This window comes from Zootoca vivipara, chromosome Z1 (assembly GCF_965207765.1).
Source record: "Zootoca vivipara chromosome Z1, rZooViv2.hap1.1, whole genome shotgun sequence".
Lineage (NCBI taxonomy): Eukaryota > Metazoa > Chordata > Lepidosauria > Squamata > Lacertidae > Zootoca > Zootoca vivipara.
In genome coordinates, this window is record NC_142583.1 from 49,104,973 (window position 1) to 49,124,561 (window position 19,589).

Consider the following 19,589-nt stretch of genomic DNA (forward strand, 5'->3'; position numbering starts at 1 on the left):
TTATTTATGTAATTAGCTGTGGGCACATTTGCTGTGGGAAAAAATTACAGTGAAAGCAGCTTCATTTTTTAAAAAAGGCCTGCCTTCAGTAATTCATCTAGGATCAAAGTAATATCCCATGTTGATGTCTTACTTTCTCATCTCTTTTTTTACTCCTCCCTTATTTGAACAACTTCCCTGTACAGTAAGTGGTTTGAATTTGGCCTCCATATTTATTATTTTGTCTCGTATTACACTTTTAACCTGCCATTCCACCCTGAAGTGTTATGCATAGTGTTTGTTTCCCCACCCCACCCCACCCCCAGAAACACGAGAGAGAGAGAGAGAGAGAGAGAGAGAGAGAGAGAGAGAGAGAGAGAGAGAGAGAGAGAGGGAGGGAGGGAGAGGGAGAGAGAGGGAGGGAGGGAGGGAGGGAGGGAGGGAGGAGTCCTCACAGTAATACTGTGCAACAGGTTGGGCTGAAATTGCCACAATGTCACCAAGTCAGTTTTATGGCTAAAATGGAGATCTGAACTCCCGATCTGAACTCCAAGATCTAATCGAACATTCTGACCACTAGGCCACATAGTTATTATTTAGTCCTATAGTCCTGTGTCCTTGATAGAGGAAACATAAGGCACAGCAGTAGCCTGTGCTTAGATTGCTGTATGTGCAAGATTTTCCCTCTCTAACATAGCAGAAAGAGGAATGGTGGCAGGAGGTCACTGCTGGGGATGAGAAAGGTTCCTAAATTGCAAACGGGATGTCTGTTCTGTTCTCAGAGGACTTCTTAGCATGGGATGAACATATTATGGAAGCATCAACACAACTGCAAGGGCCCCAGCGACGGGGCAGAGAGCTTTAAAAAGATGTGCAAAAAGAATTTAGGATTTTCAGGAAGACTAGTACTGCAGGGCGTGGAGTCTCCTTTAGCAACACTGATTTGTCATGGTCACATTTATGTGTTTTGTGCATACAGCTGCATGTTCATCCCATCCAGTGTTTAGTGGTTGTGGTTGTTGAGGTTAGGTGAACAAAATATTTCAGTAGCTCGGTCATTTTCAAAGGCCCTGGAAGATGGATTCACCATTGGGGCCCTTGGAAGTAAAGCAAGCCCAATAATAATAATAATAATAATAATAATAATAATAATAATATATGATTTATACCCCACCCATCTGGCTGGGTTTCCCCAGCCACTCTGGGCAGCTTCCAACAGACATTAAAATACAATAATCTATTAAACATTAAAAGCTTCCCTAAACAGGGCTGCCTTCAGAAGAAGCTAGAGAAGGCGTGAAGAAGCTAGAGAAACCTCTCAGGCAACAGCACCACAGGATGTTTGCTGTCATTTTATTTTAGGCTTTGCATTGCCCTCTGCTGAAAGTAGCATACACCATCTTGATACAACCTGGTACTTAGCATGTGGTGTTATTATGATCTCTATGGGTAGAGAACTCTGGTCTGCTTCTGTCCTGTGTCCATTCCATCCCCTCTTGCCTTGCGTCTTTTCCAGCACCTCACAAAGTCCTAAAGCCAACTCTGTTCCAAGAAAATGTTTGGCAATTATGTAAATAATTCATGTTTTTTTATTATTATTATTAAAGGAAGCTGTTCAAAATTGGACATCATTATTGTGAAAATGTGATGCATTCTTCACAGTCAGTGGGTTGTATCCAACAAAGGAATCTCATTAGCGCAAGGACTTCTGTCTGTGTAATGGGACTTCTTTCTCTCCCCCCCCCCCCGGTCCTGTTACAAATTAATGGGGGAGGGGTTGGATCCGGTTTTAGCTGGTTCTTTAGGAGAGAGAAACACAAGTAGACCCGGGGATTTACAACTCAGTAAAACACTTTTATTGTACACATCAAAATCACAGTCCCTAACACACACCCCCACTGGGAATCTGGCACACTTTTCCACTTTATATACTTTCAACCAGACATTCCAGCTCTGGTGAGTCACCGCGATCAGTTCCTTATCCAAGTTGTTTATCACGTAGTTCCTCACATCCTCATTAGTCAATCTTGATCAACGCCCATCCTTTGTTGTTGGCCTGTTTGTACATCAAGTTTTATGAGCTCAGCACATCTTCCTCACTTCGCTTGCCAACCTTATCAGTCCCACAAGTCTTAATAAGAGTACATTTTAGAGTGGTGTTCTTCAGCCTAAAAACAGGCCTACATTCATTGGTTCCTCCATTTATACCATAAATCTCTAATGAATATGATTGCTATACTCATTACATTCCCACACACACCCTGAATCGGCTTCAGAGGGTTGGAGCAAAACCCCAGAACAGATTTAGGGCACATGTTGGGAGAGGGAGAGGAAGTTCTATGGTACATGTGGAAGTCCTTCCACGAACACTGACTTCATTGGATACTACCCAGTAATTTTGCAACATTGTAACTATCTGGCAAAGGGCAAAGGACACCTATATTTGTTTCATTTGTACCTTGGACTTAACAGTGGTGGCAAGAACAGGCCTATAGACTATTACTTGAAGGTATTGAGAATCCTGTTAGGTGAATCTAGACCACAGGAAACACAACCTCTCGTGACAACTTCATGAAAATTGGAGATTTGAAGATGTCTTCACTTTTCTAGCCCCCCCCTCCCTCCCTCCCTTATTACACATAGTGCAATAGAAATGAGGTGCTAAAAACACATATATCACTACAGGCCATGTACCTCCCACTGTGGCTGGTTCATAAGCAGTAAATTTTGAGCCTAGAATTAAGATTACTGAGTTCAAGAGTTTGAGATAAATGCAATGGAGGGTGAAGGGATTAAAAACAAACACACCAAGGTTACCCAAATAAATAATGTACAGGAATAATAAAGAATTGAGGGGAAAGGTCCGATTATATTCTAGTGGATCTGAAAACAAGTCTAGCGGGCCCAGTAAATGGCCTGAAAAATTTTTCTTTCTTTCTTTTTTAGCTTTCAAAAGTTAGATGTATAAAACATTAACTCATTTTCATCATTTTGATTTATTTTCAGATATGGAAAACTAGGCAGATGGCAAACTAGGAAAAGCAGTATATTTAGCCCACAAGTGGTTGTAATTCCTCCCAAAATAATGTTTTAATTATAAATAATGAATATTTCATAATGATTTAAATCAGTGTTACCCCAGCTTTTGATTCCTGGAGCACAATGGTGGTGGTGGTACTGCTGCTGCTGCTGCTGCTGCTGTTTTCTGGAATAAAACTACTTTTGTAGTTATAATTATTTCAGTTAAAAAGATACACATATTTGCTCAGTCGGCTCTCAAAACAATTGGCAAGTATTTATTTGCAGCTGCAGGGCAGTCCAATTAGTACTGCAGTTTGGGTCCGCGTTTGCCCAAGGGTGGGATTGTGCTTTCTGGGGTAAAGGGTATAGCTGAGCCAAAATGTCCAAGACGATGAATTTCTGAGAAAAATTGTGACATTTCCCTTCTTTTACCTCCGTCCCTGCTTTAAAAGGAAGGTTACTTTGCTGAATGTTCTCCAAAACATCTTCACCATGGAAAAAAAGGGAGTTGTAATTCTACCACTGCTAACGGCAAGGGTCCATCCCTCTGAAAACTTATTGGATAATTTCTTCTCCCCCTGAAGAAACTGGGTGCAGTTTCTCCAATTAGAGTAACATGTTTTGAGAGAACATTTTCACGTGGCTCTCCTTTGGTATTCTAACACATTCCTACTCTCTCCTTCAGGATGCAAAGAGGGGGATTCAATGTTCTACAGTACCTCAAAAAAGTAGCATGTATAAAACAGTAAATATATATTATATTTTATTTTAATCCACCCCAAATTTATTAATGTCCAATTGGGGAGAGTCCCTATCTTAGAGCAGTTCCTCCTGTCGGTCCAGCTCTCCATTCATCATGGTGCTATCCAGCACTAAAAGAAAGGAGGTGGGGGCTGCTAAGATAGTGTCGTTTATACAATTGGGTGTAATATTATTCCCCGTAATAAATTTGTATGCCACTTTTCAAGGACGCATCTTCTCAAAATGCTTTACAAACCATGTGCCAAGCATACAGTAAAATATAATTTTATTGAGATGGCTCCAAAGGGCTTAGTTAAAATGGCACAATGAGCATTACTGTAGCCATAAAGAACTCTAGAACCCACAGTAATCATTATCTAATGCATTGTGTCCACAGGAAAGGCAGGATGCAAAGGCATGACATTCAGAGCTTGTATCCTGGCCATTAAATGCTGGGTTTTAATTGTACCTCTTTCCTTTTACTCATGCTTTTATTTCTCTCCTTGAAAAGTTATTATTATTTTAATATTAACATTTCATTCTTTTTTCCTGCTGAAGGGTATAACTGATTTCAAGGTTTTCTTTTCATGGTTTGATGAAGCCTCAATTAAGATAAGCTTACTAGGCTATGTCATCATTGATACAACTAGCTATAGCTATTAAATCCCCAGCACCGCATTACAAGGCTTATTTTTACCTACCTTCAGCTTCCTAGTGTGGATTTCTGTTGTCAACTCTCCAAAGTGAAGTTATCCAACCCTGTATAAAAGGGATTTGATAATGGATGGGTTGAGAGACTTCTAACCGCACAATCGAAAGTGTTCCACTATTTCTCGAGGACACTGCAATGCCATTGACATGATTGAGCAGCAAGATTTGAGACCTAGCAGTATATCCTTCTAGATACATGGTTGCAACTGCTATTACAGCCAATAAGAGATGCCAAGTCTCAAGTAAGAAGAAAATAGTGCGCTAGAGTCTCAGGCCTGAGGTATGCCCTTTTCTTCCATGCACTTCAGCCATGTGAAATAGATGGTTATGTATTTCTGGGTGAACCAGCAGTTTTTCCAATCTTCAGTCATCCTGATTCTCTTTTACTAACCCAGAGTCTCTGGTTTGCTTAAAAGAAAGGACCCTGAAACTGAAAATGAAGGAATATTACTGGGATCAGTGGGAAGGGCCAGACAATACTCTATGCCAGATTTAGAATATCATTGCATCACTGATATAGTGACCATACTGGACAAAATAATGAAAATGTATTTAATAATAATAATAATAATCTGGGTGGCTTCCAACAAAATATTAAAATACAATAGTGTGTCAAACATTAAAAGCTTCCCTAAACAGGGCTGCCTTCAGATGTCTTCTAAAAGTCTGGTAGTTGTTGTTCTCTTTGACATCTGGTGGGAGGGCGTTCCACAGGGCGGGTGCCACTACTGAGAAGGCCCTCTGCCTGGTTCCCTGTAACTTGGTTTCTCGCAGTGAGGGAACTGCCAGAAGGCCCTCGGCGCTGGACCTCAGTGTCTGGGCGGAACGATGGGGGTGGAGATGCTCCTTCAGGTATACTGGACGGAGGCTTTAAAGGGCTTTAAAGGTCAGCACCAACACTTTGAATTGTGCCTGGAAACATATTGGGAGCCAAGACCGGTGTTATGTGGTCTCGGCAGCCACTCCCAGTCACCAGTCTAGCTGCCGCATTCTGGATTAGTTGTAGTTTCCAGATCACCTTCAAAGGTAGCCTCACATAGAGCACATTGCAGTGGTCCAAACGAGAGATAACTAGAGCATGCACCACTCTGGAGAGACAGTCCACGGGCAGATAAGAGTCTCAGCCTGCGTACCAGATGGAGCTGGTAAACAGCTGCCCTGGACACAGAATTGACCTGCACCTACATGGACAGCTGTGAGTCCAAAATTACTCCCAGGCTGCACACCTGATTCTTCAGGAGCACCTTTACCCCATTCAGGACCAGGGACTCATCCACACCTACCCACCTCCTGTCCCCCAAAACAGTGCTTTTGTCTTGTCAGGATTCAACCTCAATCTGTTAGCCGCCATCCATCCTCCAACCACCTCCAGGCACTCACACAGGACCTTCACCGCCTTCACTGGTTCTTCACTGGTTCACAAGTGAGAGCCCAGGGGTCTGAACACTCATCCCCCACCACCACTATCTGAACATGGCCCAGGAGGAAGGAGCGGAACCACTGTATGACAGTGCCCCCAGCTCCCAGCCCCTCTAGACAGTCCACAAGGATGTTATGGTCGATGGTATCAAAAGCTGCTGAGAGATCCAGCAGAACTAGGAAACAGCTCTCACCTTTGTCCCTAGCCTGCCGGAGATCATCGACCAGTGCGACCAAGGCAGTTTCAGTCCCATGATGAGGCCTGAATCCCGACTGGAAGGGATCCAAATGGTCCGCTTCTTGCAGGCGTGAAATTTTGAGTTACCTGTAGGAGTTTGCACCCCAAAAGGTAGTTTATTCTCCGCAGCCTCCATGTTGTTGTTGTTTGCCGTCTTTCTCCGAAAATAAGCCATACCCCGAAAATAAGCCATAGTGATAGGCAGTTTAATCTTGTAGGTTAAACTGTACCATACTTAATAATAAAAAATAAGACATCCCCTGAAAATAAGCCACCGTGTGTGTTTTTGAGGAAAAATAAATATAAGACGGTGTCTTATTTTTGGAGAAACATGGTAGTCGTTTAGTCGTGCCCGATTCTTTGTGACCCCATGAACAAGAGCACGCCAGGCACTCCTGTCTTCCACTGCCTCCCGCAGTTTGGTCAGACTCATGTTGGTAGCTTCGAGTCCCAGCCTCCATAAGTCATTTTTAACTCTGTGTGTCTTAACAGTTAATCCACAATTCTTAATTAGGAAAGCCTCCTGCCTCATATATCTCACTTGTTTTCCTAGAAAAGTGGCAAACTTTTTCTCTTGGTCATTCATTTTTAAGATATTATCATCAGCTTTATGCAAACATCTAAATAGGGTGTTGCAGTAGTAGCAACACCGATGGTCAATAACTCATGAGTAATTGGTGCATTTGTTTCCACGCTACACTATTCATCTCACTCAGCAGAAATTGGTAACCTATAGAGGCATGGCTGCAGGCAGGTACCCTGAATTATGGGTAATTAGATTCCAGACAGTTTTCGGATTCTTAGAGGTACAAAAGAGCAGCACAAGGTGTTTTACTGGTACCAGAACTACTACTTCTAATGTGAAGAGCTGGGAGAAAAGGTGATATTATTTTCTACTACTCTTCAGTCTGTACATCATGTATTAATATTAAGTAAGAGGTCAATTAAGTACTGCTCTCTACTGAGTAAAGATACTTTTAGAAATATGGCCATGTTAGGAAATGCATCTACAGTACAGCTAACATGGAAAAGAGCTGATAAAACTTCTTTCTATTTGTGCCACTCCAGTTTTCAGAAAGCATTAAGAATACCATGAAAGTCCAAAAATCTGAAGTTGTGGATTCTGATACATATTTTAATTAGATATTTGGGGGGGGGGTTAAAATCTTTTAAAGTAACTACCGAACTACTAAAGTGTACACCCTGTTCCCTAGAGCTGTTGTAGCATCTTACAAAAAATATTTAGACAATCTGTTCAATCAAAGAAAGCAAGAAAATGTGTAGTCACCAAACAATATGAATATAATTAGAACTACTAAACCTTTGTCTCTTTACATGTAAAGCTAAAGCTCAGTTTTTGGAAGTGTTCAACCAACCAAGGATACAGACAAGGGCTTCCTGAAAAGGAAAGTCTTGCTCTTGATTAGCTTCACAAATTATAAGAGTGAACAAGCCAGGTCCTGAGTCTTGCTTCTAGGCTTCGCATAGGCTGACCACTGTGAGAATAGGATCATAGAATCATAGAATTGTAGAGTTGGAATGGACCCTGGGGATCCTCAAGTCCAATCCCCTGCAATGCAGTAATATGCAGCTGTCCCATATGAGGATCGAACCTGAAACTTTGGCATTATCAGCACCATGTTCTAACCAACTGAGGATCCTAGACCAGAACAACCATTGGCCTGATCCAGCAGGCTCTTTATGTGTTATTATTTTTTGCTTTTATTTATTTATTTATTTAGAAAGTGTTTACCCTGCAGTTCAATTGTCTTATTCTCAAGGTGTCAGGAGAGGGGAAGCTGCAGCTCTCTGCAGCTGCTCTTTCACTGTCCAGTAGATGGGACCAGGTTGGTCTCTCCTCTTTGCCATGATCTTCCAAGGAGGCAGCAGTTACAGGCTACCAGAGGCTCTAGGAGTGTGGAGTGGAAAGAACCCAGTGTGCTTCTTTTTGCTTTCAGCACAAGGGCACCAGCCTCTTATTTGAGTCTACCACATGCAGCCTCTCAGTTGAGCTCAACAACATCGATTTCATGGGAAGTGTGGCCCTAGCCAGCTGCCAATCACTGCCTTTCATGATGGAAGAAAGGTGTAATATAACTGTACTCTACCATTCAGTGTGTTCCCCCCCCCTTCTTGAGAGCTGTATTGTAGAACAGATTTTAAGGTTGTAATTGTAACTGAGCCATTAAACCTGGCTGCCCAGGTACACACACAGAAAGAGAGGCATGTGCAAACTAGCTCTAGTCTCCATGGCATTTCTATATCTCTCTGCATATCCTTACAATATAGACAAAATAAGTATTCAATTAGTCACATCCATGCATGTGATACTAAAATGGCTCAGGTTATTGATTAGACTTACCTCCCTTTTCTGATAAGAAATATGAGATTAGTTGGGGGGGGGGTACTCAATTAATCCGGCATCTGTCTTCTCCACCTTTATAAACCATTCCTCGTGCAAATAAGGGATCTGGCTTCAACAGAGGTATTGATCGAGGCAGACCTTTTGGGTTAGAAGCAAAGCCTCTTTAATTACTTTGGCTGACTTTTGTATTTTTGCAACATCTCGGGACCCATAGCTACCACATTTTAGTGTTGTTATCACTTAGCTTATATTTAGAGCTTTCCTGCGCCAGAGTAATCATTGCCAACCCAGTCTGGTCTTACCTTTTCTTGGCGCAGAAATAAGGCAGAGAGAAAAAGCTATTCCTCTGGTTTCTCTAAGGATTTGATAACCTCTTCACTCTCCTTAGCCAGAGGTGTTTTGACCTTTAATTAAAAGGCAAATTTGTTGTCTTCCATTCAGAAGACAGCAAATAATGATCTCATTAAAATGAGGTTAGTGTTTCAGGCCTTAGAGCAATAAGAGCTGAAGTCTCATTAGTAGCTAACAATCCAGAACACAGCACATAAATAAAGCTAATATGGCAGAGCAAAAAGCCTTGGTGCATTAAATTTGAGCAGAATCAAATGTTTACAGTCAATGATGTCTGGGGCATGAAGTTTTAATGTACTTAATAAAGGAAAGCAAATTGCTTCCTATTAGCCATGAAATGTTCCCGGAGAACTAGCGCCCACCCCTCCAAAAAAGTTTATTATGCAAATGAAGGAGATTGCTGTAATTAACAAGGACATTTTGGGAAAATATCACTCCTGCCTTAATAAATGTGACAATTATGAAGAATAAAGACAAGGCAACTCAAACCTACAAAATGTAATTATACGGATGAATCTAAAATGCTGCTGAGTGGAGGCAAGATATAAATAAATAAAGAGACTTATCCTATGGACACTGAGGAGAGATTCGTACTCCTACAAACAAAGGAGAGAAGCAATTAATATAATGAAACCAACAATTCCACAAAGATTCTGAGCAGCTAAAGTGCTTCATTTGATTCCTTTTTTGAATACAAACTGCTAAGCTGGGCATTCTGATGTGAGCCTTTCTGAATGCAAAGATTCCTGATTATACTTTCCTTGAGAAGCAATATTTATTTCACCAGATTTGAAAGACTCTGTTCTTTAAAAAAAGTAAATACAAAAAATCCTGAAACTATGTTGAGCTTCAATGAGAGGGAAATTGCTAAACTCATGGATGGGTGGAGGAGGGGGTAGAAGTATTCATCTAAAAACAAATATGATTTCATATTTGAAGTCTACGAGAAGCATAATTTTTATTATACTTCTCAGTCCATTCCCACTTACTTTAGGCTGGCTGCCAGCTTTGAACCTCAGCATTTTAGAACTCTATGGCAGTAGGAGAAGGGGGTAGTAGAGAATGGGAAACAGAAATAGTGTATTTTCCCTTTTCTTTCCACCTGAAAAATCTCTGGGGTGTTTTGATCTTACAGCATACAATGCATCCTTCCCAACCTAATTTACCTGCTCATGAAATATGCCTTCTCAGGTTGTTAGGCGCTTGAGCAAACCAATTCCATCTTCCTCTACTATTGTTCTTTCTAAAAATTAACACTCATTGCAACATCCCAATATTTGCAGATTATTGTCAGGCTCTTACGGTGAGTGGTGGCTGCTTGTTAAAACTTTTTTTTTTTTAGTTTATAAACTTGCACACTTTTACTTACCTAGGGACTCCTCTTAAGTATGTAGACATGCCTCCCTTATGGGTATGTGTGCGTGTTTTGCTTCTAAACCACCCCAGCTTGCTGTTAGAAGTAATGACATCCCCAAACTTTAAATATTATAGCAGCACTGAGTATGCCTCTGGGATGTTGCTGCCATATGCTTCCTATCATACCAGTTTTAATCTGATTGTTTCCCCTGAATGCTAGCTACTGACTTCCAATACTTTTCTTTAAGAACAGATAAATAATGTATTAAGCACATATTACATCTAATTTAGAATAGATTGGGGGGGCGCAAAGTGAAGGAAGAATTTAATACTAATATTTGCTGTTCAAGGTGGTTTATTTATTTTATACAGAGGACAATGTAAACATTTACATCCACTAATTTCATTCAGTTTTAGAATGCAAATTCAGTAAGCACATGCAAAAAAAAAATAAACCACATCGATTCAATTTAAATGTTCAGTATACATTTTGCTCCTCCTATGGTTCAATAGACTGACAAGCAACTAATTTAGAAACAGCGGTTAACCTATGTAAAATATAATTGAATGGGATTCATAGAATCATAGAGCTGGAAGGGATCTGAGGGTGATCTAGTCCAACTGCCTGCAATGCAGGAAAATGCAGTTGTCCCAAATGGGGATCAATAACACAACCTAGAGCATTATCAGCACCATGCTCTAACCAACTGAGCTATCCAGACTGACCAACTCTGATAAATCTAATGTCTGCTTACATCTCAGAGTACCCAAAACAGGGGTTGCCAACATTTTTAGGGCACATGAAGATTTTTGAGTGAGTGCTGTGGGTGCCACTTTCCTTTGGACACTGTAGCAGAGTTAATACTGTATGAGCCTTGAAAAGTACTGTAGATCGAACTGAAAGAGAAAGCGAGGAAGACCGCCATCCTTCCAACTTCCTCCTTCAGCTGTATGTACTTTTCAAGGGAAGAAACCACTTCATGGCCTCATGGCAGTAAGGGTGGGGGTGGTTGGTTCAGAGATTTGTGCATCTCAGGAGAAGACATCAAGGACACCATTGCATCCATAGCTGCCATGTTGGCAACCCATGAACTAAAAGATTAAAACGTTAATAGCAAATTGACAACCTAAATCCAGTCCATCAGATAATTTTGAGGAAGGTCCCTTTGCACAAATGACCACTTCATTCAATAGGAGTTGGTGGGGGGAGTGTCACATGGAAACAAATCAGTTAATGTGCATTGGCAGAAGCTGCCCCCGCTCCCTTCTCTGGTGCATACAGCAAGTGCAAATGCAATTTGAAACACAGAGGGAGAAAACACAGACCTCAATTCAAACAGTGAACCAGATCCAGATGTTCTGTCGTCACCACATCACTAGGAGTTTCTGCGGTCACTGAACGTAGGCTGTGATCCTAAACACACTTACTAGGGAGTAATTCCAGTTGACTAAAGTGGGATTTGCTTCTGGTTAAACATGCAGGTGATTGCAATGCAAATTTATAAAATCTAATGATAAATTTTAAACTGTAATGTTAGTTTTCCTTAACATAAGTCTTACACCTGTTTCTAGGTTAGATTAGAGATGGGAAGTGGAATTCACTGATATATGATCATATTTGCAAGGATTCTAAATGCTATAGCCCAAGAAACATCAGTTTAAAAAAGAGGCTTTTTTTTTTCTAAATGCGTGCTATTTCTTATTTGTTTCAGGCCTTACTAGAGACTCAAACTTTACTACGCACTCAGGTTGCAAATTTTACCTTCAACCTTGGATTTTCAGGAAAGTTTTACCACACAGGTAAGAAGGAATCGTTTAGTTCCAGGTTAAGCAGGTGAAATACATTGAAACATTTTTTTCTTGGTATGCTCAGTAGCTGGTAACAGAATACTGAAATTATATTTCATTTAAAAAAAACGGTGTGAGAATTTCCCTCTCTAAATCTAATTTAACATTAGTTATGATATTGGAATTTTGAATGATTCATCCTTAAAAAAATAAATCAGTGAACAAATTCCCCATCATCATCAGGAAAAAGGGTTCAGCAATATATATGTTTGCTGACTAAAGAACTTTGATCTCCTGGATCTGGGTTGGCATCAGCAGTCAGCATTTTGGGGTACCTGCCAAGAGTCCATGCCCCAGCAATGGGGGCACTGACAAGAATCCCCTGGAACTGCTCCCCTTCTCCTTGCTTGTTCAGCTGGTGAAATTGTTAGTGAGGAGGTGGTCTAGTGAGGCAGTGAAGCCCATGGAGTTTCTTGCCCAAAGTTCCTCCAAAGCCTAGAACTGGCACTATCAAGAATGGCTCTTCTGAATTGGTGAGCAGATTTCTAAAACATACTAAAGTAAATGGTATATACAGTCTCTCTCTCTCTCTCTCTCTCTCTCTCTCTCTCTCTCTCTCTCTCTCTCTCTCTCTCTGTGTGTGTGTGTGTGTGTGTGTGTGTGTGAATATGAAAGCACTGTGGATCATTCTCCTAAACAGATAATCTCAGTCGAAGGATTAAAAAAAGAAGTAGACATAACTGCCAGGTATTTATGCCAACGCAAGGCAAGGCAAAGCTGGTGCCATCTTTGGCTTTCTTATCCTGTCAAGCAGAATAAGAGACGGAATGTTGCAAAACCAAGCGCTCTGTCCACTTTTGACAGGAGTCGTATTTGTGTGATGCCGATTCCGCCTTCACTTCACACGGCTACGAACTGAGGTGACCAAAATACGTCCGTCGCCTAACGGAGGAGGCACTGTGGGATTTATTTATTTTTTAAAGTGTACTGCCCTACCCAAGGGAGAAAAGATTTGGATTAAGGGGAATTTAAATTAAATGAAAAGAGGATTACTTCACCTTTCCAGTTCTAAGTAATTAATTGATTCTGCCCACCCGCCCACTGATTCTGCAGATTAGCGTTACCTGCTTCCAGTCTTCTTCTTCTTGCATTTCCTATCTGCCCTCATTTGCTTATTTCACGCCTCTTATAGGTTTAAACTTTACTTTCCCAATGTCATCCTTCTGTCTATATTTCTCCGTGAAGATATAGCTTTAAGGGTAAGCAGAGTTTTAGGGCTGTAAAATGCTCAGTGTTGTCCCCTTGAGTCTGGTACTGCTTCCTTGATCCATGCTCCAACATTTTTTCTTAGAAAACTGTTAAAATGGCAGAAATAAAGATACAAAAGATATCGACCATGATCACACAAATGTGTGTATGGGCATTTATTTTATTTTTAATTTATTACATTTATATCTGGTGTGCACGGTTCTCCCTCACCCCATTTGATCCTCACAATAGCCCTGTGAGGTTACATTATGGCTATTTCTGCCACATAATGCAGTGATGGCCATCGGCTTAGATACCTTTAAAAGGGATTTGACCAATTAATGAAGATGGTTGCCAATGGTGTCTAGTTTAGTCTAAACGTATTGCCTCCAGTATCAGAAGCAGCCTACAGTTGCAATCAAAATTATTCAACCCCCATTGCAATTCAGGTTTATTATCAAAAATTTACAGACTTTCAGCTGCTTTACAATGAGCAAATCAAACAAAAGCAGTTGATAGAGCTTAACACAGCGGATGCTTCAAGTGGTTCCCCCAAATTCAGCTGAAATTGCAACTTAAACTGGCTTCTCCAGTCTCACTATTATTCAACCCCTTCATGACAAGCATGACCTGCTGCAAACGACAGTTTACTTAAAACACTGGCACTGCAGAATGCTACACAAATGGTTTAGCTACATCAATGGTGCCATGTCTACACTGGCTTTACTCTATGTGCAAATAATTTTGCAGCCTCGGGCAAGTTTCTAAAAGCATACTGATGTCTATGGGGTGAATGCATATTGACAAAACCCTCTGGGAATTCGGGGTGGCCTATTTTCTGCAGTTTGGGATTATCTTGTGGATGAGCTCTCACTGCAAGATATTTTGTGTATGTGGCAGCCAAGTAAAGGTTTCATTCTGAAGAGAACAGCTTATGAGAGAGCAGGCTGACATACCACCTGAGAGAATATATGAAAGTAGCCAGTGGCAAATAATAAAACAAAGATTATTATCCAAGCTGTGAAAGCAATATGGGCTGCCCAGGGATTTGTACTTTTTGCAGGTCTCCTTGTCAAGACTTCTGGCAGGTCATCTTGTCTAGACTCTGCAAGGGCATGTAATTGCTACTGTAGTGATGTAAACTCTAGAGCTGGGAATCCTGCTGCTGCTGCTTTTCTTGTTCTTATTTAAATTTGTATACTGCTCTTTATCCTCTCACCAGCCCCAGCCAAGGTGATGTTGGGAGTTGTAGTCCAGAAACATCTGGAAAACCGATTCCTATCATCCCTGACAACTAGCTGTCCCAGCTAAGGGGACTTCAAGATACGAAAGCTTGGAGTTCAGTGGCGCAGCATACTAAATACATACCAAATAACTAAAAAAAACTCTGGGCAGAAAGAAAAGCAACTATGGAAGTCATCCAGAGCATATGTCCAGTGCCATTTCAGCTCTCTACCTGTTCTTCATCTTTCTTTCTCTAAAATACAGTTTCTTCACATGCAAAACTTGTTGACATCATCTCCAGCAAGCGGAAGGAGGTGGCTGAAAGCAGACATGTTCTCTTTTCTAAAATGTCTATCTCTCCCAGAACAGTCCCTGGGCAATTCCTCAACTGTTGTTAAGGCCAGCTGTAGAAAGCCACCAGCTAATTTCCCTAACAAAGAGAAGGTACTGGGCAATTTTACCAGGGCTATTAATAAGACTCCAAGACTCTTATCAGGTTTGCGTCAGGCAACCTACACTGACAGAGAGCCTATTTAGGGAAATCTTAGATCAAAACTCATTGAGTTGGAAGGGATTCTGAGAGGTCGTTCAGCCCAACTCCCAGTCCCATAACAATACACAATAGAATAGGTTTTCTCCAATGGTGACTGTGCATTAGCAGAAAGCACTTATGGTTGCACAACACAGAGCACCTGCTTTTTACTGTCTCCTCTATCCACCAAAGTCTCTGTGCCCCCTAAAAATTTGTTCCTGGAGCACTATGCAATATCACAAGGGGGGAAGCTGCAGGTAAGGGGAACTGGCAAAAAAAAGCCTTGCCTAGGCTAAAGGGATTAAAAATATGAAGTTAGTTATGAGATTAATGGTAAAAATTAGAATGTTATTAGGAATGATATTGAAATGTTCTCCTTTTTATTTTTTATTTTTTATTTTCTGTTTAAGTGTGAATAGCTGTATTTGTGGGATTTAAATTAGACTCGGAGAGAGAGGGTCGGAGAAGTCGAAGTTATTAATAAGTCATAAGTATAAGATTTGTTTTCTATATTTTTTCTTCTTTTTTGCTTTTTTCCTTTTTTGTTTCTCTTTAATTTTTTTAAAAATTTTCTCTCATTTGTATGGTATTTTCTTGTGAATGTTAGGTGTGATCCTTATATGTATCTGAATATATATATATATATATATATATATATATATATATATGCCTTGCCTTGCCTTGCATAAGTGGAAGCACTTTCTGCTGGCTCAAACCAAGTGAAGAAGAGCAAAGTTTAATTTGAGCCATGCTCACACAGCCCTGGAGTAATGCTCAGGTTAAAAGGGTTCCTTCCAGGTCAAAGGGCATGATTTCCTGTGAGACCTGAACAAGCTGTAAGAAATTGAAGATGTCTAAGACTACTGACCATCCATTAGAAGTGTCTCAGTCATCTCATAAATTGTTGCAGAATAGATAAACGCTTTGCAATCATCACTTTTGGGTTAAAGTAACATCCTTCTTACAAAAAAGGAAGAGAAAACAAGTTCTTCCCATCATTTATATCAGCATGAAACATTTCAAATGTGAGTGTACTTGGAGGGGTTGGTGAAGGAAAAGGTCACTTTATCTCTAGTTATCTCTCGCTTGGACTACTGCAATGTGCTCTATGTGGGGCTACCTTTAAAGGTGACCCGGAAACTACAACTAACCTAGAATGCAGCAGCTAGACTAGTGACTGGGAGCGGCCGCCGAGACCACATAACACCGGTCCTGAAAGACCTACATTGGCTCCCAGTACGTTTCCGAGCACAATTCAAAGTGTTGGTGCTGACCTTTAAAGCCCTAAACGGCCTCAGTCCAGTATACCTGAAGGAGCGTCTCCACCCCCATCGTTCTGCCCGGACACTGAGGTCCAGTGCCGAGGGCCTCCTGGTGGTTCCCTCGCTACTAGAAACCAAGTTACAGGGAACCAGGCAGAGGGCCTTCTCGGTAGTGGCACCCACCCTGTGGAATGCCCTCCCACCAGAGATCAAAAAGAACAACAATTACTAGACCTTTAGAAGGCCTTTCAAGGCAGCCCTGTTTAGGGAAGCTTTTAATGTTTGATGGATTTCTGTATTTTAATATTTTGTTGGAAGCTGGCCAGAGTGGCTGGGGGAACCCGGCCAGATGGGCGGGGTATAAATATATTATTATTATTGTTATTATTATTATTATTATTATTATTATTATTATTATTATTACTTTACCAACCTCTCGAAGTACATCCACATTTGAAATGTTTCATGCCAATATAAACAATGGAAAGACCTTGTATTTCCAGTGCTGTTCACTTTCCTAATGAGAAAGATTTTGCCCCTACTGTTGCTGATTCTGACTTATTTTCTTTCTGTTCCTCCTGTCTGTCTTGGATGCCTTTCGGGAATTCACTGATAAAATTTGTATCACATACCGACTGTTAATGCTTTCCATTTCCCACTTGACTCAAACATTATCAATATTGAATTTGTGACTATTCCAAGATTGAAATGGTATGCATGTGCCTACGACTATGTATTCCCCAGCAGTTTAAAAGGATCACTCAAAGCCCATGAAACAACTCAAGGAGTTGAGGCACGTCAGTGCCTTCCATTAAGAGACCTGCTGTAGTGCATATGCCAGGCGTCCTAGATCCAAAGCACATCCCACTTTAAAAGTTAGCATTGTTTTTTGTCACTTCAGCTTAGAGGCAGCATGTCAAAGTATTCTCCATGCAAACATACACTTTATTGACTCATTATGAATAAAACATGGAGAGGTATTCTTTAATTACCGTAAATGTGGCTTGTTTACCCAAGGAGGCTTTTAAAGTAAGATGCTCAACATGTTTTATTAGCACATTGAAACGGCTACGCCTTATTGACTTCTTCCTTAATACACAATTCGCTTCTCTATCCCTAAAGTCGAGTTGACAGGGTTCCAGAAAGGAAGACAGAATTGTGAATCTGTCAGAAGGTTTATACTGTAATACTATCACAGTTATAAGAGCTCTGCATAGCTATTGCACACAACTTTCCGATTCTGCATTTAGGGATATATGAGCCTACTGTCCCCAACAACAAAACATGCTCAGTCAGGGTCTTGCAGGAAGTGCTTTCTACCTCCTTTGTGGACCCCAAAGCCCTTGGGGAAGGGGCAGCTGGGAGTGATGTCCATAGGAATGAGGCCAGCAGGTTGTGAGCAGGAGGTCCTGCTTTCATTGATCTTAGTTATGTCCATTTGAAAACGAGTGCTAGCTCTTGTGAGTGCTCCTGTTTGAAAGCTCACAACATCCCATGCCAGCCAGCAGTGCTGCATGGAGGATGGCCAACAGATGGGTAGGTCATTGTCAAGATGTCCTGCTTGTGAACTTCTTAGAGGCATTTTGTTAGCTGCTGTGGGAAGTAGGGTGCTAAACTAGATTGCCCTTTGGTCTGATCCAGCAGTGCACTTAACATTCCCAGTTTCAGAACAGAACACGGACCTGGAGTACCACAAGCTTTTAGTACAATAAGAGGAACGCATGCTTAGGGGCGTAGCGAGGCGCCGCAACACCTGGGGCGGCAAATTGCCATGCACCTGGGGGGGTGCTGCATCGCTACGTAACGACGCATGCATAGTTACGTGGCAGGGTATCACTGCCCCCCCGCACCTCCAAAGCCACACACCTCCAGCTACAAACTCCAGGTAGAAAGCCCGCTCAGTGTGGCAGGCTTTTTACGTGGAGTTTGTAGCTGGAGGCGCACGTCTTTGGAGGCGCGGGGCGGTGGCGATACCCCACCACGTAACGACGCGTGTGCAGCATCCTGCTGCACATGCATGTCACGTAGCGGGGTATCGCCGCCCCCGGCGACCCCAATCCGGTGGTGCGGCGGGGGGGTGGCGCTTGGCGCCCCCACCCCTGTGACTCTCAAGCTGAGCCTCCAGCCTCCCGGAAAAAAGTCCGCTTGGCACGGACTTTTTAACGGGAGGATGGAGGCTCGGCTTGGGAGTTGCGGGGGTGGGGCGCCAAGTGGCACACCCCCCCAGAGTGGATCCCAGGGCATACCGCCTCCATTGCCCCCCCATTGCGACGCCCCTGCGCATGCTGCCAACACTACTGAACCTAGATAACAATATTTATGCCAGCATTGCAGCATTGCTTGGGTGATAAACCTGGGAAAGAAGCAGCTTTAATAGAGTTTAATTGTTGCTTCTGCACTGATGCATATCACCAATACTCAAAGAAACCATCACTCTCCAAGCGCCATGCCTTATCCATGAAAAATGTGAACTTTTGAACATTTTCTCTTGGTATTCTAGCCCTTCAAAGAGAAGAGACAGTATTCATCATGGCTGACAGTTATAAAAACATTTCTATCCCACCTTTCTGTTGCAGCTAAAATACCTTGAGTCGGTTTAGATCATAGTTTAATCAATAAATACAACAAAAAGACAAGCAAAGATGCATGAACAGGAAGCCTAACTGACATACTAGAATAACAATAGGACAGTAGCCATAGAAAAATCCAGTATCAGCCAGCAATAACAACATCAGTAAGCCTTTGTATGGTGCTTTCAGGTGTTCAAGGGCTACATAGGTACTACCTAGTTGTAATCCTTAAAGCAGCCCCCAAACCATAAGTTAAGTTAGTGTTATTATCTCCCGTATTGCAGATGGGGAGACTGATGACTTTGCTGCCACTTTTCCTCAGGAAAAGCCACTCTTTACCACTGAATTGGAGCAAACATCAAATGGGTTTTCCACGGAATGATATTTGTTCCAGTTCAGTGGCAAAGAGTGGGTTTTTGAGGGGGGAACTGCTCAAATCTGTGCCCAGAAAGCATGGGACAAACATGGGACAAGCTTGGATCCTTGCTTTCTAGGCACAGGACAAGCAAAGCCTGGAAGAGCCCTGAGGGAGTGTGGCTTACCGAAGGCAACCCTGTGCGTTCAAAGCAGATGGAAGATTTGAACTAGAGACTTTCTGATTCCTAGCCTTTGTGTGCCCATTGGGACTGGTGTAGCAGAAAGCATAGAGACCAGCAGTAGACGGAACCAGAGCCAATGGCAGGCAGAGCCACTTTCTGATTGGCAGTAAAACAACAGCAGGTGGGTGCTGTCTGACTCCAGTTGGTGAAACAGTGCCCCATTCACCTAATGAACTGGCCTCCAC

General features: G+C 41.8%; 1 protein-coding gene across 2 annotated transcripts in view; it reads left to right on the top strand.

Moving 5' to 3' along the window:
• Positions 1 to 19,589, top strand: part of NDST4 (N-deacetylase and N-sulfotransferase 4) — a 124,608-nt gene that overhangs the window by 39,844 nt on the left and 65,175 nt on the right. For both annotated transcript variants that reach the window (XR_015947781.1, XM_088660395.1), the window contains exon 3: positions 11,894 to 11,981. Coding sequence is in view for 1 of the 2 variants with exons in the window: in XM_088660395.1 (XP_088516521.1) it covers positions 11,894 to 11,981 (88 nt within the window). In the remaining variant the exon portion in view is untranslated. The remainder of the gene's footprint in view (positions 1 to 11,893; positions 11,982 to 19,589) is intronic.